The 26,102-nt window shown below is 36.7% G+C and overlaps 1 protein-coding gene across 1 annotated transcript; it reads right to left on the reverse strand.

The window, feature by feature from the left end:
• Positions 1–1,200: 1,200 nt before the first annotated feature.
• LOC139118945 (solute carrier family 12 member 9-like) lies at positions 1,201–26,102 on the reverse strand. The gene is made up of 10 exons (XM_070682524.1): positions 25,742–26,102; positions 22,117–22,251; positions 12,884–13,018; positions 11,360–11,665; positions 10,899–11,006; positions 10,151–10,262; positions 9,457–9,614; positions 9,126–9,208; positions 8,543–8,667; positions 1,201–7,621 (listed from the first exon to the last, which is right to left on the reverse strand). The coding sequence occupies exons 1-10, from the start codon at positions 25,911–25,913 to the stop codon at positions 6,268–6,270; spliced, it is 2,688 nt and encodes an 895-aa protein (XP_070538625.1). The 5' UTR covers positions 25,914–26,102; the 3' UTR covers positions 1,201–6,267.

Genomic DNA, 26,102 nt, shown 5'->3' on the forward strand with positions numbered 1-26,102 from the left:
GTCACTGAGGTCACGTGACCTTTTGTCAAAAAAAATTGTATTGCTATGTTATCCCTATATACCAAAAATCAGACCTTAGCTCTATTGGCTCGCTCAATATTAGATATTTGCATAATTAATGAGGTACAATATGTGGCGTCATAAGGTGTCCCATCATACCATACCGGTATATGAAGGGTACTAGCACTTGTGGTTACTGAGTTATGGACAAAATGTATATTTGAGGTCAAAGGTCATGGAGGTCACATGACATTTTGTCAAAATATTCGAGATATCTGCGTGAACGGATGGACTCATCGATGGACGAACAGACGGACATGACCCAATCTATAAGCCCACTGGACTTCATCCGTTGGGACTAAAAATTGTGTTACTGCATCCTTTTTGCAATATGAATACGATGAGAAACTAAATTTTTATTTATGGGAGTCTATGGAGATCTGCCTTTTACATGGGAGTCTATGGACGTGTAAACTAAAAATATGCAAATTTCACCACGATTTGCCCAAATTTGGGAAAGGTCACTCCTATGCACTTCTATACCAAGTTTCAAATCAATCGGACTTGTGGTTTCAGAGAAGAAGATTTTTTGACCAAAAATGGGAGAAAATTACAAAAAAATTCATGAAAAATAGCAAGTCCAAGATACTGACCCAAGATGTGCACAATCATTTCATGTCAGCCCAAAGTACTTACATGCTAATTTTTCATGTAATCTGCTCAGTGGTTATTGAGTTTTTTCAATTTTGACTGTTTTTACATTTTTTCACTTAATTTGCATATTTTTGGCGATGACAACTTCAATTGAATAAAATCTCATCTACAGCCCATCATCCATGTACACACCAAATATCAAGATGAAATGTGCAGCGGTTTTGGAGTTTTTGATGTTGACGGACAGATATACATACAGACAGTTCCCTAGCCTATAAGAATAGCTTCCATCGCCATATATACATATGGCTATTGGAGCTAAAAAGCGGCCACCTGCTTAAAATCTGTGATTGGTTAGATTTTCTCTTTCCATAGTAACTGGCAAAATTGGAACAGGTGACAGTATACTTTTAACATGCCCACAGACTACGTAAGTCTGAGGTAGGCACTGTTTGTCCTGGGTACTTTATCTGTTAATTCGCTCCCCTCTGAAATGATAATTTCAACACATACATGCCAAACATCAGAGCAAGTTGACAATTAATGTAACTTTAGAAACACAATTCAGTTTTATTTTGCAAAGCCATACGCAGTCAGTGTCCTACAAAAATGAAATCTGAAGCATGACACAAAAAGTTAAAAGAGCTACAGCCTTCAGAAAGTTACCAAATCAATATACACAAATCATTTTATACAAAACAATTCAACAAATCTGAAATAAGTATGCTCACAGCTTACATAATTGAAATTCACTCCGAATATTCTGACAAATTACATATGTTTTATCATATCGAACCAAAAGAATGACAAAAACATCTCATTTCACATCAAAGCATTTGACATGTTCAATAATGTACCCCCTCCCTGCTCATAATTGATGAAAGGAAATTGCACTACATGAGGTACAAGTGAAGCTGAGTTCATCATGGAGTTTGAACTTTACTTGAGTCCATTATGAGTTGGGATGGGGTATATTATTGTTAATTTATAGTTATTGGCAATGCCGGTGAATTGTCGATGTATAAAACATCTGGGGCCACAATTGCTGGATAATCGGATACATTATATAGAGCATAGTAAAGTCACAAAATTCACTGGTATTGACAAAGCTGTAATATCGTTTCAAATAACTACACTTGAGATGGTTTAAACTTACAAAGCAAAGACAAACATTTTCCGGCAAGCAAAGTCACAGAAAAATATTTTAATTTCAATGATTTCACATCGAAGTTTGACATCTGATGGACATAGTTTAATGTGCAGAGTAAATTGTCTTTGACAGGCAAAGCAAACTGAACTGTATGAGCACTTTGAGATGATCTGTTATAAAGTTACTGGTGAGCAAGATAACTATAGGTTTGTGAACTATCATTTATATATAAAGACATCTTGTAAAAAAATCTTACCTGATGAGTAAAATATTTTAAAAAAAAATTTGCAGTACTGCATTACCGTATGTTTCTGAATCCAATTCATGACAAAAGTTTTCAAATATTTCCAAAAATACAACAAGAAAATAAGAGCAGGAATGATTCTTACTGAAGAAAGTTGATGAAAACATTTTTTTTTTTGGCCAGATGTTGACATGGCAACGGCAGCCATATTTAATTTGGGCTACATCCTATAGAAATCTGGAACCTATCAGCAGACATACCATTTCATGGTTGTAAATTTTCATACAAGTTAAACCCGTTTGATAGATAAGATTACAATCAGATATACCATTGCCTTCAGTAAATTCATGCAAATATTCAAAGAGCTGTAAAGTTTTGTAATATTTATTACACATGCAAAATTGAACTCTCAATTCAAAAGCTCGCAAGCACCTGAAAATTTTGCTGAAAGAATATTTTGAAATACATAATATATAATTGATACCTATTCCATTTGAATATTTTAGCTTCATTTGGCACCTACAAGACTCATTTTTACATGTATGACATAAACTCAAAAAAATTCTTTTTCACACAAAGATAATCTTACAATTCTACAAAATAAAATACTAGTAATATGGCATCAGAAAACTTACAAAATGAACTAATTCTGTGGATTCAAAATTCTTAAGTTTGTAAAATGAATATGTAGTTGAATACATACAAATAACAATTGAAAACATGTAGACTTATCTGTTCAGAATATGGTTGTAAAATTAACATTCATATTGTCAATGAATCAATTACAAAACATACAAAAATTATAAATTTACAGCCTTAAAATATGGATGACTTCCTTGAGAGTCGCAAAAATCAAAATTCAATTATGACAAGAGTGTACTTAAAATATACCACTGAAACATGACAGAAAATGTCTTTCCTGAAATCTCAGACAGTGGCTGGTATTTCAGAAGTGTAAGTAGACGACAAATCAAGATTGAAATGATTCAAAAAATCATCGGATTTTTCATGATCATGATTATGGTTCACATAAAATCTTCACACGGAGATTTGAAATAGCATTATGATAGAGACAATGTTTGTGTGAGGAATTACTAAATATTCACAATCTTACATTTAAAGGGGAAGTGACATTCCTGACCTAAAAATCGAAATTTCAGTCACGTGTGCTTTCATTAGTTTTTCAAGGTATATGTGATGCGTGGCCAAAAAGTATTCGTTACTACCAAAAGAGCCACAAATAAAAATGTAAATGTCGTTTTTTGGCCGTTTTACAACCTGATTGTAAAATCTGAAGTAAGGATGAATTTTGGACCTAATTCTTAGAATCTAATTACTTGAAGGCAGTGCATGCTTTTTTCAGCAAGATTATTAAATTTCCGACAAGAAAATCAATTTGTGATCAGCTGGAATAGTAGGCTTCTACAAAGTAAGTTATGGCTGTTTTATTGAATAGTAAGTATACAACCTATGATTTGGAATGGGTTACTTAACCTGCCCACCCCTAATTCCCTGTAAACAGGTCCCCACTCACCATTGATAACAATGGGTTGGGCCATACCATGGTGTTGACAGGGTTCAAAAATTGCATGTGCACAAACCAGCCCTGTAAGTCTGCCACTAAGTAGGTTTGAAAAGTCGTATCTCAAAACTAATTAGCACCCTGTGAATAGCATTATAAAGTCACTGCTTTGAATTTTGCATCGTGGCCGCAATCTTGTATGAGTTGAACAAATTATACATTTCAGGTGTCTTTGTGAATAAGAGATAATTACTTTCAATAAATGATCTTTGCTGATAAAATTGATTGATTCCAACAGTCATATTCAACAACTTTTTAAATAGATTGCACAGGCAGATTCTTTGAAAGAAAACACATACACATACACACATACATGCACACATACATACATACATACAAACATACATACGTACATAAATACATACGTACATACATACATACATACATACATACATACATACATACATACATGCATGCATGCATGCATACATACATACATGTATACATTATTACATACATGCATACATACATACATGTATACATTATTACATACATGCATACAGATGATCGATATAATTCATTTATAGGAACCACTACTTTATCCCCCAGATACTGTTGTTATGTATACATCCAGCAAAATATATATGGGAAACAGAAATAAAACCTGTTTACACAACTAATATACCACTCTATATTTTTGAAATCTACCAAACATTTGTTATTACCTGGTATCATGTGCTGCCAGAGAAGACAGTCCACGTCTAGTTTTAACAATTTTTTCTGTCTTTGTTTCAGATAATTTTTCTTTGTTTTTGATAATTTGATAAGGGTAGGATGAATTTGTTTTGCATTCCCAAACCATACAACACCTGCATCTCTCTGACACAAACAGGTAAAATGTTATTGGTGACATTGTTGGTTAAATATCAACATCATGACAGAAGTACCCACATGACAAGATCTCGGCAGCATGACATAAGTCCCTGGCAAAATACCTATGTGAAGCGTTTATACACAGCTTTGCTCAGCAGACAGTGAAATATGGCAATACCCAGCCAAGATGTCTGCCCCAATGAAATCCGCAGAAATTGCAGATATCTTTAGGGACCGTTCAGTTTTTACGGCGTGGGGGGGGGGTTGTCATCCTAATTTTGGAATCCGCGAAGGGGGGGGGGGGTCATCACCACATTTTCAAAAACATAATACCTACAATAATGTTCACTTTATGCCTTTGCATGGCCATGATCGACCCTCTTACCGGCGTTGTTATTTTTCGGGGGGGGGGGGGGGGGGGGGGGGGGGGGGGAGAGAGACATCAAATTTTTTCGTCTGACAAAGGGGGGGGTCATCTTTTTTTCACGAAAAATGCAGGGGGGGTCTATACTTTTTAGAACACTGGCGACAAGATTTTGCCGGGCCCCCCTAGGCCGTAAAAACTGAACAGTCCCTTACTATTAACAATGGAGAGAGGAAGAAGATGTCTCTGAAATTTTGAGTTGTTTGACGCTGTGTTTGGCCAGTTTGGTTCATGGGTAAAATGACTGTACATAAACAACTAAAAATCTGCAAGAGCACTGGGTCTCTGTGACCTACTTGTTTTAACCCTTTGAGTGCTGTAATTGTTCCCACCAAAATTTAAGTGCAACATTTTTACCAATTTTTATGAATTTTTCTGTAATTTTTTTATAATTTTGGACCAAATGGACATCACATTTCATCGGCTACAGTTTGTTATCAAAATTTTGACAAAAATCTGAAAAAAATTGACTGGAGTATATTTACTAAAGGTGACAATAATTGACTTTGGCGCTAAAAAGGTAATTTTTAAACCGTGCATGGCTAGTACTATAGGCTGAGAATGTAATATTATTCATTACTCTGTCTGACTGTTACACATGGACAATACTTTGCAAAAACTTCTGTTCCACACATTTCCTTGTAGTTTCAAACTAAACTTATCATTATTCAAGATCAAAACTTTGGCAAAAACAATATACATTACACTAAACCAAGATGTTTGTGCATGCTACGAATGTTGTTTTTTTCAAAGCAGAATGTTCAAAACTAAATCACAAAATGTCATCTGCTAAAAATTTTCCAGGTTTATTTTGCTATGATAGCTCTTGAATAAAATTCACTATCCATTCCTTGGACAAAAAGTTGCACTAAGATGTCCTGATTTATCACAGAAGATGATTTGCAAAATTTTTGTGTTTAAAATTTTGCAAAAATGGCATTCTCCTTTGAGCAAAGATGTTGAAATGTGGCATTCAGAAAGATACTAGTCACAAAAACACTTTGAGCAGTTTTCAGAAATATCACAATGATACTCTGAAGAGAACTGTCACACTTCAAAGTTGAGGTGTGTGTGTGTGTGTGTGTGTGTGTGTGTGTGTGTGCCAGTCAGAATGAGTCACGGGATATTTCACTGTGATTTGTTCTCATTTGATGGATATGTGAGTTATTCATCTATGAACTACGACCTGGAAGCATTATAAAATGTTACAAATTTTGCCAATGTTCTGAGCCCATCATATTCATGATGCATTTCTTTTGTGAAAAAGTAGCAAGCTAGCTAAGTACTGTTTCTCGCTCTTTGTGAGTGCGATAAATTTTCTGACAAGTGATGTAAATGCGAAACCATTCACTTCAAATTAACGTGACTGCCAAGGTGTACGTATGCGCAAAATCGCAACTCTACAATGCTGTGGAGGTGACGGCGTTGATGCCATGGACTAACAAGGTTGGTTTAAGATTTTCCGTCATGACATCCAGCTGCTGAAGGTAACGTCTGTGCAGTTTCTTGTCGGCAGGCGGCAATGGAAGATAACAAAACGTCACCACCGTGTTTTCCTGTTGCTTCCTGACAAGGTCATTGATACTTCTCAGGTAATTATCCGTGATCCCGTCCTGTCGCGTGACCGGGTACATCTCGTCTTCCTCGGCGGCCTCCGGTTCATATTTGGGAATCAGAGCTATGCAGTTTTCCCAGGTCACGATTTTAATCTCGGCCTGAATTCGCAATTCATTTAGGAAATTCTTCAGCTTTTCTTCCCGCTTCCTGGTGGCCTCGTCGTCGTTCTCGGCGCACAGGAACACTCGCATCAATGTCTTCTTGTTCCACGCGGGGACCATGTGCAGAATGGTCGAGATCTGAAGCAGAAACAGACACGCCGTGTCCAGGTAACCGGCAGTCTCCGGCTTAAAGAAGTTGACCGGCCAGACATCCATGTACACCTTCTTTTTCGATTTGAAGATGGCATCTCTGTCCATGGTGTGAAAGTAGCGGGCTATGCACAGGTTCTTTTGCAGCTTAATGGCATCCTGTAGACACATGACATAATCCTCGGCGGTGAGACCCTTTCTATCTTCAAGCTCCCGAAGCGGAGCAAAATGATTCTCCACATTCCCGATGATCTCATCATCCTCATCGAATCGCACTTTCACCTTCTTGAAGATTTCGCCCTTCTTGAAGGAATCAACCGGTATGCAGTTGTCGTAGAAACCTAGAATGACGGTGTTCGGCTTCATCCCACCGAGCCCTGAGATGCGTAGGAGATGCTGGATGCCCCCTCGGATCGTATCACAGAGCGTGAGCTCGACAAACGCTTTGATCTTCAGATGATCGATGAGGCTCAGCCAAGCGTTGTACTCCAGCGCTAGCGGGTCATTCGGAAAGTCATCCAAGTTACCAGCCTTGACGTATCCAAGGACATACAGACCGCCTTTCTTTATATCATTCACAAACTGAATCAACTGGCAGCTAGATCTAGGGTTCGAAATCAGCAGGATGATCTGGGGCCTCCAGAATTTCACATGGTCCTTCCGGATGTCAAGCAACAGGAGGTACTTCCGGACTTGGTGGAAGATGAGGGCCTGGCTGATGGATCCCCAGCTTGCCTCAGGAGTGCGATAGTGGATGTAGAAGAACAGGATCATGAGAACAACAATGCTGACGGAGGCATAGAGGGCGTTGATCAGAAACATCATGGTGAGACAGCCAAGCATTCCAATCATACATGTATGCCATGAAAAGTAGTTAAAAGAAGGCCTGAAAGAAGTAAATATTATTGATATATTAAATGGTACCAAAGTGTTTATGGTTTTGAGATCAGAGTGACAGTATTAACAAGAATTGTAAAAAAAATTGTCAAATCCTCCAAATGAGAGAGTTGAAAAATATATGAAAGCTAAAAATTGGATCTCCACCTGGAGGGAAACAGATCAGACCACACAAATGCATCGACATGTTGTTGTGCTGTTGTGCAAATCTTCCATAAATTACGAAAGAATCTCTACACAAACCCTATTTTGAGTGGATCAAGATCAAATATATAGGTTGTGATCCCTGGGAACACTGAGGTAACATTAGCAACTTTTCAGAGAAGGATGTTGGGGACAGATTGAATCATGAAACTTGTAAGAGTGTTCATGAACAAATGCCACTCACACAAACACCAATAACACAATACCACTAACACAAATACCACTAACACAAATACCACTAACACAATACCACTAACACAAATACCACTAACACAAATACCACTATCACTAACAACAATACCACTAACACAAATACCACTAACACAAATACCACTAACACAAATACCACTAACACAATACCACTAACACAAATACCACTAACACAACTACCACTAACACAAATACCACTATTATTAACACAATACCACTAACACAAATACCACTAACACAAACCACTAACACAAATACCATTAACACAAATACCACTAACACAATACCACTAACACAAATACCACTAACACAAATACCACTAACACAATACCACTAACACAATACCACTAACACAAATACCACTAACACAAATACCACTAACACAAATACCACCCACACAAGCTGTAGTATAAATGGAAAGGCAAGTTCACAAGAAATGATTTTTCTAGTCCATCACTGAGGCACCATGTACTTCTTCTACAAAACATTATCTCACCTGAAGTTTGGAGCAGAAGCCCACTCCAGGGCTAGACATGCCAGATTGGTGGCCGCATAGGACAGCAAGAAGAATATGGATACGATGGGAGCAATGGCGTTGAGTTGACCAATCAGAAGAATGACCTGGAAAAATGAAGAAAATGTGACCATTTGTACCAGAACAGCAGATAAATTGACCTTTGACCCCTTTTCTTTTCAGTTACGCATAAGGAATTCTGTCTGAAGCGGTCTTGTGGCCGTATCTGAAGAGTTATTCTTTGTATGACAATTGAAGAACGAATGAAAAGCAAAATTAAAAACGCATGTGTCCGTTTGAACAAACACAGTTTTTTTCATGCAGTGATTAACAAATCGTCAAATGAAAGAACATGTATACGACTAGTATATAAATGGTGAGAAAAAAATAATTTGGCTGACTAGCTACCAAAGTTCACTTATCGTCCTGTGTCTGTTTGTCTGTACAAATTCATATCACCATGTGACATGTCCATGAATCAATAATCAGCTAATCAATATTCAAATCTGAAACTATCACAGCGTTCTCCAGCTGCTGTCAACCTGAATCTGAATCTGAAACTGACCTGTACAAGAGCCCATGAAATCACTACGGCTGGCCATGGATTACCATTAGCAGATTCATGTTTAAATGGATGAAAGATTATACCTGTAACAAGTACATTGGAAAATTAATTAAATTGCCTTTTTTCAAATTTTACAGGTGATAGACGTACATCCAAACAACCCCCAGCTTACACAGATATATTACCAAACCTTTTCAGACAAGACTTTAACAAATCACACATGTCACATACAGCCTTTGTTGCATACACAAGGTCATACAATATTTTGAATTAGTCTACAATAATCATCAATGCTATTTTAATGTAGCTATACATAATTAGAGCTACTCACCAACAAGGTCATCTTTGGCTACAGCATTAAGTACTCGAGATGCACCAATCAGATTGCTGAGACCCGCAGAGAAGGAAGCCGCAATGATTCCGACGACAACAAACGGCTGCCACACGTTGATCTCCTGCATAAAACTGTACACATTCTGTAGCAGGTCCCTGAAAGTACAAAGCAAAGGTCAAAACAGAAGCTCAAATGAACTTGACAATGGAAGATTTCATTCAAAACTGGCTCCCAGTCATTTGCTTTTCTCAGCAGTTACTTGCTGGCCAAGCAACGCAATCACCCCATAATCTATGCAACAGCCTACCGCTAACGCGACTGTCTGCTAAAGTTTATTCTTACAACATTTCTATACCCAAAGACTTGGAGGAAGTCTAGATGATATTGGCATTTATAAGACTAAAATTACATATGCTTTGGTAGAAAAAAAGCGATGAAGACAATAGAATAGAAACTTAATTTAAATTCAAGAGAGGGATTTTTCCATGTATCAGTTTAAAACTGACGACTTCTGTGGAAACTTTAATTACTTTTCAACTATACAAAGTAACTGTTGACATTCAAACTTGTTCGTTCCACAGTGCACAGTGGTAAGTCCTGATGCACCTGTCGACATGACTAAGACCAATGAAAACTTGGGGTAATACAGCCCGAGATTTAGAAGACACAAACTGATAAAAGTTCAACTCACCTTGTACAAGTTGCAGCAACCAACACAGACACTACATTGTATGTAAAGTAAGTGAATACACAGGCAAGGATTGTTCCCAGAGGAATTGATTTGCTTGGCTGCTTGAGATCACCTAAAAATATCAAGAAATGAACTATATTTACATCAGACAGCTAAATGATTACACCACTGTTTCATAAAAACAAAAATTAAAGTATTAAAATATAGTTTTTGAAACAGAAAGTTTACGATAATGATTATTTCAAAAGCAAACCCTCTTGATGTCTGCTCACTTTTCTCCCTAATCTTTTTTGTCTGGCTTTAATCTGTTTAATACTGTGACAATGGCATCTTGTAAGATTTCTGTACTCAGACAGGGCAGCTTACAGGACAACCATGTAGGTAACATTTACAGCAGCAAATGGTCATTCTGTTTACAAACATGTCAGAGTACATAGAATTTTGTTATTCTTGTCTTGCGAGAATCTGACACTTGCTGTCGACTTCAATAGAATGAAGTATGTAATTTACAATAGTAATGTGAAGTATTTATTCAAGACTGCAGAACAGTGGACCAGTGATAATATGCAGTACAATTCAAACCTATCCTAGGGGGTATATTTGTGTTCACTCTTCAGGAATGGCACCCTCAGACAAGCTATGAATAATACCATATGCAAGATGGGTCCACTGTTTTTCAGGTATACATCACTTGTATCACACTGTTACAATCAAAGTTAAAATCTGCTTCACTGGAGGGGTAGCTCACCTGACATATTGGCACCGGCCATGATGCCTGTCACACCATTGAAGAACACAGCAAATATAGAAATGAAGTCCAACTCTCTCCCGGTCGTGTAATCTGTGCTGTAATCCACTATCAAATTCAAAGATGAAACAATGTTTTCTATCAATTGTATTTTGACTTTAAAATGTAAATTTTCTAATGTTTCTTTGACTGTGATGGGTGTCTTCTTGACAGGTCCTTTAGAATTATTCCAACGGTATATTGACAGTTTCACTGATATACTGATCAAAATTGCATTTACTCCCTTTCTGATCTGTAAAACTGAAGCAAAGTTTTCAAAATAAAAATGTTTCTTGAGAGTAAAACACTGCCTCCACAAATTTTTTGCAAAGAGAATGCTTTTCTATGACAACATGAAGTTAAAGAGAAAAGGAATACACAAGTTTTTCTCACGTTTTGTGCATCACAAGTATTTCACTTACTGAAGATATTTTCATGGATGGTATTGTGACCCAATCCAGTGTAGTTGGCAGTTAGATTTTCATTGAGTTCTGTAGCGGGATTGGTGGGAGGGTATTTGATCAGCCTCCAAGGTACCACAAAGAAACTGATCATGACCGTTAGCAGTGCTACCATGACAGCGAGGAAGATGAAGAGGACAGTCTTGGCGAACATTTTCGCTCCAACAAGACAAACTACAAATGCTAAGAATAGAAGTATAGAAGAATATAGAAATATCCACCAGCGACCTTGTGGTAGCCCTGACGACCCCTCTGGGAGGAGAAAACCTGTTGAACAGAAAACAAAAACTGAAGTAAGATAACAGATACCTGTGTGATCTTTCCACATATGTTCTACTACCAAGTACAATTGATCTTTTGAATAATTATTAGTTTTATTTATTTAAATATTAGTACAGAACGCATCTGAGAAGACAGCGAGGGCGCTGTTCTGAAGACCTGTTGCACACATGCTGTACTGCTATGCTGACATCAAACAATTGTTGAATCACTTGACAGGATCTGTGAAATATATTAATAATGTATAACGATTTGTGACAAAAACTACCTTTTAACTTGGTAAAGCGACACAAATTTCTTACATGTGTACATAGGATAGGATAGAATATTTTAGTTTGCATGAACATAGGTACATGACGGGACGTTCCCATCTAAATAACAGTGCACTTTCAAGGCATATTCACCCCGGCAAATGGGCTTTTCAACGGGTATGGAGCTTCTAATTAAGGTTATTTGCCATCTCGTAAGCTGTTTGCAAAATGTGATTAGAGATAGCGATTAAAGCCAGTGTGCGGGGAAGAGATTTTGCCTAACACACTTCACTCATACAGATAATCGTTCGCCTTGAACTTCTTTGAACATTGTACCCTAATTTTCACAGATTAGGACCTATAAATATACTACAAGCCATATGTTAGTTCAAATTAATAAAAGTAGGAACAAATTCCGATGTCCTGAAATGATAATACTGTTGTCAAGGTTTACACGAGATTGAGTTTGTGCCGCTTCACTGTACAATACCTTGGCATTAAGTAGTACCGGCCAAGCTATTGGTATCTGAAGTTGTTGACTAAGCGTTATGTAATGTCTGATTATATCTGATATAACTACGTTAGATGCATATTATCAGTGCAGAAAGAGCCCAAAAAAGTGTACTGTTTTTTAGATGCGAGCATCCCGTCATGACAAGGACTGTGCAAAGTCCAATAGCAACAAACAAACATTGAGACAAACTCTCACTTAAATATTAACTGTTCTAAGATACAAAGAACACAAAGAGCTCCGCTGTTACAATTTTACAAGTCAGTACTTGAAAAAACAAGAAAAAAAAGGTACATATATGTATGTGCACAGCGAGACAAACATATACTGATTGTATTGAATACACAGACAGAGTTAAGGGGCCTCATAGTTCTGCATCGCATACAAGGTTGGATTTTGAGATTTCATGTTTCTTTTACTGAGAGATGCTTGTCTTGTACTCACCGTTAGGGCCAAAGTTATCCATAATGGCTTCTATAAGACCCAAGAGATACAGAGCCGATGAGAAAACGTTTGCTGAGAAAAACATGATACCGATGCTGCCACCAAACTCCGGACCTAAAGCCCTGCTTATCATGACTGGACACATGAGTTAAGGAAAACATATTTCAACTTGAAAGTGACTTTTCATCAAAAATCAAAACCAACTGACTGTAAAATCGTCAGTGACATGACAATAAGACCACGAGCCTGAGACCATATGTAATTTTTGGTCAATTTACTGCATTTCAGTAAAAAATTCTAAACAAAATTATAGTTTGACAGTTTTTATTTGCTTACATGCAAGGTAGCTTGATATTGCTATCATAAATAAATCTTGATCCAAGGCTGTTCAAGCAGTGGAACGGAAGATGCTCCACGGCCTGTGGTTCAAGGCAAAGGAATGATGTACGTGTATGGTAAAGACTGGCAATAGTTGAAAACTTGTTGCAAGGTTAAGTATATCATTTTCAGATTTACTAAATAAGGTAGGATGCACCTTAGGGACATATTCGGACTCTAAAATTGTTACATACTATTCTGATCTACCGCTTGTGTGGGTTCATTTTAAAGCTCCTGGGGTACATAAAAGTTTCACCACCCATTTCCTGAAAATAAAAAATTTCATTTTTGCCACCGAGTTAACACAAAGATGGCGACCATTTTGAATTTAAAATATTGGAAAATTCGAGGTAATTTGTTTCTCTGCTAGCTAATTTTCAGATTGACCCCCGATTTTATTCTTGATTTGAAAAGAGAAGAGTTGAAAGTTTCCTCGAGGAAAGTTTGAGCAAAAATTTCAGTTTTTCACTTTTGAGTCATGTACTACCTTAAATCAACCTTCAAGCTATGGTATTGTAAAAAATTCCAGCCCAGCTTCAGGTTTCCACTAGCCAACCAGTTATGCAAATTTACAAGTTCAATAACTCACTAGTCCCTCGGGATAATAGAAACTTAGAAGCAAATTACTAATGGCCCAGTTATAAAATTAAACGCAATGAGCTTGGGTTGGTGGATTAGCTCACCTCTGACAAGCCAGTTAATACTTTTATTATTTACAACGGTTGGCAAGTTGACCGGTACACTGAAACCTGTCACTATCTGTATCTTCAATGTCATCACTTGGAAATCAAATACGGTAATCTTTGTCCTTAACAGTCAGATATTTAAGGTTTTCCAATGAACGCAAGGATTTCCAAAGAGTGACCGGTTGGCCTGGTGTACTTGTAGTCTGGTATTTTCAACAACTTTTTCAGGGCTGATCCGTAAACCTCTAGCCTCATGCACTTGAACTTCAAGTACTTGAAGTAGGAACGTAAATCTGCATGAAGACTCATACTGTGGTCAAATTGTCAGAAATAATGTGTTGCAAAAATTTAGAGACTGGCAGTGTAATAGCTTGACCCAGTGCCGCACCTGGATAAATGATAAGTCACCAGGTTCTACTGATGAATTTACGACCAATCACTGACAGGTTTCAGACTGTGATTGATTTCATAAAGAATACAACGCATCACATGTCACTTTGGCATTTCAGTTGGTCTTCCACTTAAACGTTAACTTACAATTTTACAAATATTTCAATAACTAGACTGTAGTTTTTTTAGTTTGAAACAGCTATCTTTAGTCATCTACAGTAGCAACACTTTTTGACAATGATGAGCTGGACCAGCTAGATCTGTACTACGTGGACCCAGTGTAATCGGTCATTTGTAGATTGCTCAATTGAAATATAGCCTTAAAACATTATAGTGTTTCTGCCATGGGTTGATCATGATTTACAAATTTAAGTTCCACTGCAATCATTTATACCCCAACACAATACACATTTACATCTTATCCATGACCTTTGACCTCTCTCTGTACATTCATGATGTTAAATCATAATTGAGGTAAAAGGTCATACAAGAACAATAGGTACTTCAATGACAACATAGTAAACATGTTTATGATAATATTATAACAGTGTCAAACTAGAGAGTAGTTTTCGATGGTTAATTTCCCTATGGTCAGACCAGAATTGCAAGAAAATTAAAGAAAAGTACTAAAACAAGATAAAATGTTGTCATAACATCTTGCAACAAAATTGTTGATTTACAGCGTATAAGACTGTGACACCTAGGTCAATATTATCAGCTATCAGGGACTTCTGAAGTTTGATTATGATCAATCACACTATTCTTTCAACAATTGACCTGAAAATGGTTGTTGATCATACTTCAGTGGTAATCAAGGCACTGATTGACTAAAAAAGTGCAGGAAAATATTCTGACGGCAAATTTTGGACATAGTTTTTTCAAAGCGTTGATTGATCGAAAAATTAATAATAATAATTATTTTGATAGCATTCATTGGGCAAAAACGTTTGAACATTATAAGTTGGCTGATATGACATTCTTATTGGCTAAATTTACAAATCCATTGTTTTTGACTGGAAAATGTTTGCTGTGCACAATAACAAGTTTTCTTTAATCTGTACAACTAGATCACTGACTAGTGTGTATTTTGTAAAAGGAAACACTCATTTCCTGCGATAATAATATTGCTGGTTGCATTGACTTGATAACGTATATTTGATGCTGGCTGCTGGCAAAAATTAATACAAAGTTTGTCTTTTTTTCACTTCTGCTGTAGTGTATGGGCAGAGCCCTTGAAAGAGAATCTTTTTTTGCTTTCACTATAACACAGGTGCTAACAAAGTGCCATTTTATTATTCTTGTACCTTTATTTTCTGAAAATTTAAAAAAAAATTGGGTATAAAATATTTATTATAAAATATTCATGATAGAAGTGATGTTTTATGAGCAATAGTCCATGCATGCATGATGTTACGGTCTATAAAATGACCAGACAAAAACAAAAGCATTGTCATAATATAAAGCTATTCATATGTAAATAATGGTGTAATGGACATACCAAAGATTCTTCTACATACACAACCTTGCTCATCTCGTCTATAAATAATTACTGACATAACACCCACAGTACAAATACATTCCTTTGTAAAACAAATATGCATTTATCATCAAAGTTATTTAATACTGAAATTTAGAAGAATCTTATGTCTGCAGACAGCATATTTTTTGTGCATTTCTCAAAAATTTTGAAAAGCAAAAATAAAATAGCGGTAATGTTATACATATTTTTTATATCAAGGTTTCACCTGAGTTTAACAGTCTGCATACCACCTGACACCAATTTCTATCCTTATTTCAGGAGCCAAATGCATTGATGCATCAGTATTCTAATTTAGAAGCCGACACAACCATCTGATGCACAAAATGAGAAAGACGTCTCATATGCTGTGCATTTTGTAGTGTACTCGGGTATAACACAGCATAAACTGAGGGACAGAAAAATTATTTCCTTTCACGACTTTCCATAAGCATAATTTCTTGTAGTCTAGTATCTGTCTTGCTAACTCAGGGATTTGCAGAGCTTGACATGTACATGCTAGATACTAGACTTAATTTCCCCTCCCTCTGAAAAATATTTTAAATATAAATATTTGAATTTTTTTTCCAATTCTTTTGTTAAATTCGACACCACTAAAACGCCCTTTGTTTCAGAAATGCTCTGGATTAATAATTGACCAAATTAGTATTATAACATCTATATTTATTTTTGTTTCAGAAAATATAAGACATGCTGAATGTAAATACACCAAGCATGTGTTTGATTTTGAGATTAAATGTTTATTAGTAAATGTATCACAATATCTGCAGATTGTATTGAAAGATTTTTTTTCCTATAATGGGCAAAAAGCACAATTATTAGGGGCAACCCCTGGCATGTGGGGAATATATAATCCTTTTGGTTTATGATATAAGATTTATGCACCTATCGTACAAATTCTACAAACGATATGCAGCCACCAGTGACAAACAAGCTGACAAGATCGCTGCGGGTCTGATGGACAATGCCGGCATTGAGTGAGATTCTGAAACGGAATGAAGGAGTGGCAGGAATTGGAGCAAATCTCAGTTCTGCTGAAGTAGAATTTTTTGTCAATCTACACAATATAACTTGTGTCCGCTTCTTTGAACATGATGTTTGTTTAAATCAGTCTCTTTCATGACAAGTCTGTCTTTATTCAAAGTGTTGGCACTGTCACACTTCACTGAATACACCACACTGCACATGAGCAGTACTGACACAACAATAGCATTATTGTTATGAAGAAACAGCCATTAAGCTGGGGAGTCCAGGTATCGAATCGCACACACCTCACACAGCAAGTAATACCTTCAAAGACATTCCAAACACCTGACATCAGCTGAGGATTCCTAAGGTCAGAGGTCAAACTGTGAAAGTCTACAAAGATGGTCATTGTACGTGATATTGCATGTATTTAGCACCCAGCATGTCTTGCCTTTCAATGGACGCAGTCATAAAATTTGGCCATATATCAAATGCTTACCTGAAAATGCCAACAAGTGCAATGAATGAAATTTTCACCGTACAGTCGTATTTTTCAACTTTCCCCATAGAGTTTGAATATAGCAGCCATTGTAAGTTTTTAAATGTCAGAACATTTGAGGTAAATTTTTTCTTTAATCCCAAATTATACCAGGTGACCCCTAATATTTATTCTGGATTATGAAAGATTATGGTTTATAGTTTCCTGAGGAAAGTTTCAGTAAAAGTTTAAAACCTTTAGGTTGGAAGCGCATGCTACCCAATAACAGACACCAGTACCGGTCAATGATGCAATGCATTAAAATCAAGTGGATTAATGATTCTTTTTGTCTGTTTGCAGACAGACAAATTGCCAAGAGGCCATCCATGGAGTATTAAATATCCACATTAATCTTCAATACTGCACAACTGTGTATGAACACCTGAACAAACTTTTCAAAGCAACAAAGAGGAAGTTAAAATTGATGATTTTCTGCGTACTAACCTAATACACATACCATATCTCGTTGTGGGGATGGCACAGATAGCAGTCATTGAGTACAGTGTTAAATAACTGTGTTTTTTTTTATCACTCGAAGCGTACATTAGACCACTAAGGTAGGGAGATTAATTATCATTTGCACTCTTTTTATTAATCACCAAAAATATTATCTCTTTTGCACTCTTTTTATTAATCATCAAAAATATTATCTCTGAGTGATTGAAATGAGATATCGTCTCAATTTAAAAATAGTGCCTTAAGCTTGTTGTTTTCTATACAATCAAAGTTTGATCTAAATCACTGATAAGGTCATTGATGACCTTATTCTGTGACCCTCTCCCTTCACCAAAATTGTTATTGCACAGAATAACTGAACTAATGTTGAACAGGTTGTACCGAGAGGAGCTGTATAGCTACGATACAGAGAACATCAGTAAACAATAACATTAATGCATAACTTGCAAATCGGGAAGATGACTCAGTTTTACCTGCCATATGCACTGACACAGAGCTAAAATCTTTTATCAAAGGGAAGTCAACAACAGTGATTGAGCCAAATCCTTCGCTTACATGCACAACAGAATATACCCTTGTTCCACACAACTAGGCTTTGACTTTGTTTTCAACAATCAAAACTACAACAGCCATTCTTGGACCAACTATTACAGCCAAGACACAAACAAACTGTATACAGCTATATTAGAACTTAGTTAACCACTTGATTCCTGCCACAGGTATACAAAATTACACCACCCATACTTGCCATCAATCTACATACCCTTGCACTGAATAGATACAGTGTATCTATGTATTGTGTGGAGGAACAATCCCCTATTTGTAGCATTACTTCAGATTACTACAGTTTTCATCTATATTCCAGAGCATTAGGTTTTCAAATAAATGCCTCCCCCTTCAATACAAACACATTACCCTTCATTTACTTGGCAGCATTTCATAGATGTCCATATATTTGTGTCAAGTTCTGATGTGATGGTTACAACCACCACTTGACCTCATTCATTCCTAAAACTCACAGAAATCTGACAGTGAAATTAGACATCAAGATGTGTTCAGTCGGTAACTTTCTGTTCAGTTTTTTTCTCCTATCTCCATGCTGCAGTATGCAGACTATGCTGGCATCCACTGTCCTTGTCTCTTATCAGTGAAGATGAACCAAAGATGAAAACAAAGGAGAAAAAAAAGAGGAAGAAAGCAAGCAAATCCCTACATTTGATGTTCATACGATGGGATTCGTCAGACTTTTTGCAATATTACCAACAAAGCAAAGTGAGAATCCCTTTACCCCTGAAACCTTCAAAGACATTGTTGTTACTACCGGTACATGTCAACAGTCAACACAGGTCATCACTGATATTTGGTGGTTGGCAAACTTCAAAAAACATCACATAAACCTATACTTATGCTGAAAGAGCATCACTATAGAGACTGGATACACAAACACACCCGCGGATATTGAAAAAATATTTTTCCATAAAAATGTACTCGTACAGTTTGTGATTCAAAATAAACCCCAAATGGCTGACTTTCACCTTTATTTTAATAGCTACAATATTCTGACCCAGTTTAATTGGCAAACCTCGGACCACATTTCATGAATACGGTAATTGTCATACTCCACCCCTTTACTTCGGCCAGCAGAACCACAGCCAACGTTGAAAAATTACTTTATTACTTTGAGGTCACACAGCCTACCATAAGTTGATATTTTATGGCTCCCCATATAACCATAATTCAGAAGAAGAAAAAAATAACATGCCTTTTTAGAATAAAGAACTGATTGATCGAACCACTCAACATGTATCGGTACTTTTATTCCTTGAGGATCACACCCAGCAGTCAAATGTACCGCCCTTTCTTACAGCTTACAGCTTATTTTGTATGTCTAAACAAACCAATCAACTATCCTCCCTGGGTTATTGATCAATAAACTTGACCCCCCACCCCTGCCAGAATACTTGAAAAATGCATGATTTACCACATTCCTCTACCATAAAAAAATCATAAAATCTGGGGGAATTAGGTCTCAAATTCATACCACAAACTTTAAATACGCGAACTGACAAGCATGAATAAAAATTACCATAATCGCCATGGGTTCAATCTTATTAATCTCATTATATAACGCAAACATTGTCTCAAGGATTTCAACTTCTTCATATTGTCACAACTTCTTCAAAATTCTGTCCTATCTTTAGATCAATCTTTTGACTGCCTGAACAGTATTCCAGGTAACTATTTTTGCATGGAATTTTGATATAAATTATCCTTACCACAGGTAAAGTAGCATTCAATTCTGAAATTGTTCAATTGCACCGGGAGAAAGTGGATTTACAATATCCTATTATTATACAGACAACTCATTTAAATATTTACCAATATATTGTTTTTTCCCGGTGGTTACTTCTCCCTATAAATCTTACTATTTTTACTGCTGCAACTCAGTGTACTTGCCCAGACAAATAATCAAAGTGGGAACACTCTTCCATTATTATCGCTAAGAATAGACCCTAACACTACATCCATCACTCTCACATTTTTATTGTGATTAGATACATTTCATGAATTTACTTCCTCTATCTGTTATTCACATTCATTTATTTATTTTATTTATTTACTCATCTATTTGTATATTTGTTTATTATCTATTTATTTATTTTGCTTATTTATTTATTATTTATTTATTTATTTTTTAAGGAACACCTTGTTTCCTATCATTTGCATAAACTTATGTAGCATTTACCATGAATATGTTGTTCAGTAGGCTGGTTTTTCCTTTACGAATGAAAGTTCTGAGTTCTGAATTCCAAGGATGTAGTACTTTCAATAGGTTGTAAAATTTTCCAACAAACAAAATTTCCTAAAAGACATTCCATTGGTTTATACAGCATTTTCAAATCTACCTTTCATGTCAAAGATTTGATTACTGAGTTTTTCATGTTCTGCTCCAGTCCATAAAAGTCTCAAATTATTATTATCTCTGTCATAATGAGATTCATCATATACACTCACTATTATTTCACACATACATCTGTCTATATGGTTCACATACTATAAACCACTTGGTAAATTAACTAGCGACTGATGCGTCTAAAAACCTGCTATTTGTTAAATGTGATTCATTCCTACAGCAGAAAGCAATGCCACAAGGTCAAGGACGACTTTCATAATTTTAGTGCTATGCAAACAAATCACGATAAACTAGAGAGGGAGATATATGATTTGATATGAACATTTAAAATTTACAGTAACCTACACTTGATACGTCAAGGATCAGGTTCCACTCGCCAATATTATCTTTACTGTCGTGACCTTCCACAAGGAGGGTCATGCTTCCTACAGGGCCATGATGAATTCAGGAATTGTTTGCATGTACGCTTTTCAATGTTGAGTGAGGTCACAACCATGACTCAGGTGATAGCCATGACCATGACCTGACAAGTTTGATAAACTTTTATAGAAGGAAAATGTTATTGAAAATCATTGTCATAGGTGTGTTGAGGTAGTTGTGCTTTGAAATTGAAAGAATTAATTTTTGCTCTTGAAACCATTCCTTTTGGGGTCACCTTGCAAAATTTGGTGCTAGAGAAACAAAGTATTCAATATTTACTGATATGGAAAATTCTATGGTGGAAAAATTGAATTTTCGATTTTCACAAAAATATGCAGGGGGTAACTTTAGCTACTTGATGAACTTCCAAATGACCCCCCACAAGTGGTTGATTAAAAACTATGATGTAAAAGTTTGAGAGTCCAAATATCTGTCCTCGAGGCACATTATATTCTAAATATAAATATGTTGCCAACAAGAGTTGCATTACTTGAATGGAGGGAATTAAAGGAGTAGAGTTGGGTAAGTAACACATAGAGCCAGACAGTACGATGGCATCACTGTCCCTCAATCACTATGCGACAAACAGTGATGTGAAGTTGGATTTTTTTATCTACAATGTAGAAATGTACTTGTGACTTCCGAGACTTCATGATCTACACATATATCTGTACTATGGTAACTTTTTCAAGTGGTTGTGTAAAGCAGTGAATCCTACGTCCTACAACCTAAATTGTTACCTGCTACAGATTCAAGGCAGAAATTCAGAAAATTTTTAAAAATTACGTCAATTGTTTTTATCATGGCAATTACTGATTTTCACCAGCCAGGATTTAACGAGCATCACCAAAACCCTCATGCTAGTGGCGACGCACAAATAAACATTTGAATGACTTTTGCTACCATACATTTTAAAATAGTGCTAATCCGGTAACTTTTTAAGGATACAGTAAGCTCCGCCTCCTTCGATGGCCCCATTGGTTGATATAGCACAGATTGACAGCACTGTCATTCCGACTATGAAGTACGCCAGGATGTACATTCCCATGGACCCCAGCAGACCAGCATTACCGACCACAAAACCTGTACAAGAAGATAAACAACAATTTTAGTTCGAGTGTAACTCGTGCATGATGATCAACATTTACTGTTCATCTATTGCGATTTCTGAACTCTGCATCAATGCAGAAATCTCTTGGTCCTGAAGTCAGTCCTATATCATTATCTGAAAAGTGGCAAATTTTCTGGGTCAAAAACAACTATTTTGAGTCAGCAGTGCATTAAATTGGTTTGGAAAAAAACACTCTTCTGGATTGTGTTTCGGTATGTTTGTTCACTACTATATTGGCTGGTTGTGGTTCTTGCTAACACACCTAAGGTTATTTGAAAAACAAAAGTGCACAGAGGTAATACTGAAATATGTAGGAGTAACAGTATAAATCTCGGTACCATGTTTGCAGGGATGAGAACTGCCTCCCCTGTGCTAATCCATACGATATGGCACACATCATTAAAGGTACACTGTCACCTGTTAGGCTGTTCCCATTTTGCCAGTTACCATGGAAAGAGAAAATCTAACCAATCACAGATTTTAATCGGGTGGCCACTTTTTAAAAATGTGCCCTCACATGGGCATTTTGAATACCAAGGAACATCCCTTTGACCACATATGGGCATATTTAGACGACAGGTGACTGTATACCTTTAACCCTAATTCCCTGTATACAGGTCCACACTCACCATTGATAACAGTAGGCTTAGGCTAAACCATGGTGGTGAAAGGGTGAAACACGTAATATTAATGCACTGTGAAGTAAGATTGGAATATTCGGATCCTCAATTTTCAATAAATGCAAAACTTTGCAGTGTTTTCTGTATTGGCTATTTTTTTTTATGGGGGGGGAGAATTGTGTGAAAGAACTAAATTATAGGACTGGCTTCCAATTTACAATTGTGAAGTACTACTCACAAACTCTGCAGTATTGTGAAACTGTAGCAGTTTTGACTGAAGCCCTACCTCCATTTGTAAATGACTGTGGAAATTTTCACCAGAGATTTTTCAATGCCTATGTATGTGTAGGTAATCTGTAACATATATGGAACAGCATGTGATGCTACACTTTGGCAGTTTTCACCTCTTTGCCTGTGCCGCGATGCCAGCACGGCAGAGAAATTTCACCATAACACAATCTCTGCCATCATGACACTTCAAAACTCGCGGTGCGAAGTCGGCTCACCAGAACACAGATTTCACAATACTGAGCCCTATGGTACAGATATATTCTGTTAGTGTTTGTGACAATGCAGTCACTTCCATGGGAGCTAAGAAGCTTCCTCGTGCTGCAGACCCTAGAGGTCTACACTTATGTACAGCATCTGTCAAGCTGTGTGTCAAAGCATGGGCGTATCCCCTAGAAACTCATGATCACGAGGCAAGGATGCTCAATAAACACTATGATAAACCAATACACGTAAAAACCAGTACAAATAGACATCACACTTGAAATAATAGTTTTCAGTTTATGATCTTGCATCCCTGCTGTGACTAACAAGAAATTACAGATACAGGAAGCATATGGTGTATCACTTCCTAAAATATGAAAATCAATATGTTTTATTGTCTTTGCCATTCAGGTCCGGGAGGGCAATTTTGATGTTTATTTCTGACAAGGCATGCATCATGCATATGATTCTTCAGCACATCCTGAGTCAAAGGAAACAAAATTGAAACTGAAAATGATTTTTTTTTTTGCAAAGAAAAAGTGGGATACTTTACACATCATTTCAATATTGTAAGAGATACAAGTTCCAGGTACTTGCATTTGTAGGAATACAGCAACATCCTATTGAAATAAATACTGTCATTGTGACTGAATCTTAAAACACCAAAGAAACACATATGCCTAATATATAATATCACATAGAAAGTAGAAAAAATTTCCAGAACTGAAATCCCAACACTAGTATATTATGTAAATACAAAGTTTTGCATGAGGAAACAGAAGTATATTTAATTTGAAGGAAATCAAACAAGCGTTAGTAATAGTCCTGCATGTGATACTTCTAGATGAATGAGTCATGGACAGCTTGGGCTGTCTATTTATATGCTACGGTACATGTCATGATTAATTTTTTCTGATAAAGAGCGATTGAAGATACAGATTGCTGAAGAAACAGTGAAGAGGAATATAAATTGATACGTAATGTTAATGAAAATCATATTAAAAACACATAAGGAATAAATGAAAACACATAATAAAATCTAGTTAAAAAAAAATAAATTTAAAAAACATTTTGTAAATCAGTGACAAAGCTATGAGTCACGCCAATCAAAATCACATTTGCTGTGGTTGAAACAAAGGCTAATCTATGCCACTTTTTGAGGGACAAGCTAACTGCCCACTCACTAATTGAAACTTGAAAGTCAGACAGGGTAAATGGATAACACAATTTCCTGAACTGGGGATGCTTTCAGCAGTACCTGTCTAGGTCACAATTGACTGATGCATTCTGGGAAGCTAAAAAGCTGAAGCTATCTATATTGAAGGTAAGTCGTAACATGTTTTTTTGACAAATAGGTAATTTTTAAAAATATGGTTGTATTCAAGAGAACAGGTACATATGCACGTGATCTGCCCTCGTTTCAAATACAAAATATAAATGTTATATAACAAACAGTACAGACACAAATCTATGAACACAACCTATGCATCATACGAGCATTACGGGCTCTTTCCACGATCACTGTAAATTTTAATATATTTTAATTGACCACCCACTACCTCGAATCGGGGCAAGTACAGAGCACTCATGACTCGTTCGACAGTACACACTGCTCCCCGGTATGTGCATACGGACTGCTACGGCTATGCCATCGCTTCCTGACAGCAATGACAATATGTATATATTATCACAGTCGACAGTTTTCTAAAATTCCGCCCTGTGCCTACACGCCCTATAGACGTGTATTCTTCTCAGGTGTATGTACATATGTCTATGGGGTGCGTAGAGGAATTTTAGTAACTGGCAACTGTGACATTATAATGTGAAGAAATATATAGTCGATTCAGAAGACAAACAAACAATAGGTTCTCAGACAGCGAAAGTAATTATACATGCAGAACGTGTTAGCCTGATTCAACATAAGAATATAAATATCTGAGACTTAAATAATTTTCTATCCATACAATGCATTGCACATCATATACATAATACAACACTACAGTATAACACGGTGCACTACATAGTGACGGATCTCACAGCGACCATATGATACATTCATAAATCTACATCACATCTGTATGTTGTCTTTGTTTGACAACCAAATTGTTTTCCTTGCCGGTGTGTCATTTGTCCGAACTGGAGACGACAGACTGTCAAACAATGCCTAATTCAGACGTCAATGACCTCACCCTGAGGTCACAGCACTATCAATCAGCCGTAACCTATCACGGCCGGTCACTCCGAATGAAAATCACACGGAAACTATTTGAATCATATGCATCGACTTGTGTAAATATCTAGATTGAATAACGTTCGAAAAAATCACTATAGTTTGAAAGCGTTTGCTTACCTAAACGAAGAAACAGGATGACACTGAACATTGAGAGGACACAGGGTATAAACACCCCGGAGAAAGTCGAGAGCTGGCGCGGACTCTGCCGCGTATCGTGCAAGCTCTGGCTTCTCGACAGCCGGTAATGTAGCAGCGGCGTCGTCTCGACGTTCTCGGTCCTAGATGGCATATTGACTGGTTTAACGCGACAAATTTCAGAACATCCACGCCAAAATCCGTTCACTGATGCATAGGCCCTCCGATCGGGCCTGACTTGTTCGTTAGGAGACCCTGTTCACTGTACACTATACCGTCAACGAGCTCGATGCATTTGAACTGCACAGCACAGCAGCCTCTCTGGTTGAGGTCACCTGATTAT

This window comes from Ptychodera flava, chromosome 19, assembly GCF_041260155.1.
Source record: "Ptychodera flava strain L36383 chromosome 19, AS_Pfla_20210202, whole genome shotgun sequence".
NCBI classification, from domain to species: Eukaryota; Metazoa; Hemichordata; class Enteropneusta; family Ptychoderidae; genus Ptychodera; species Ptychodera flava.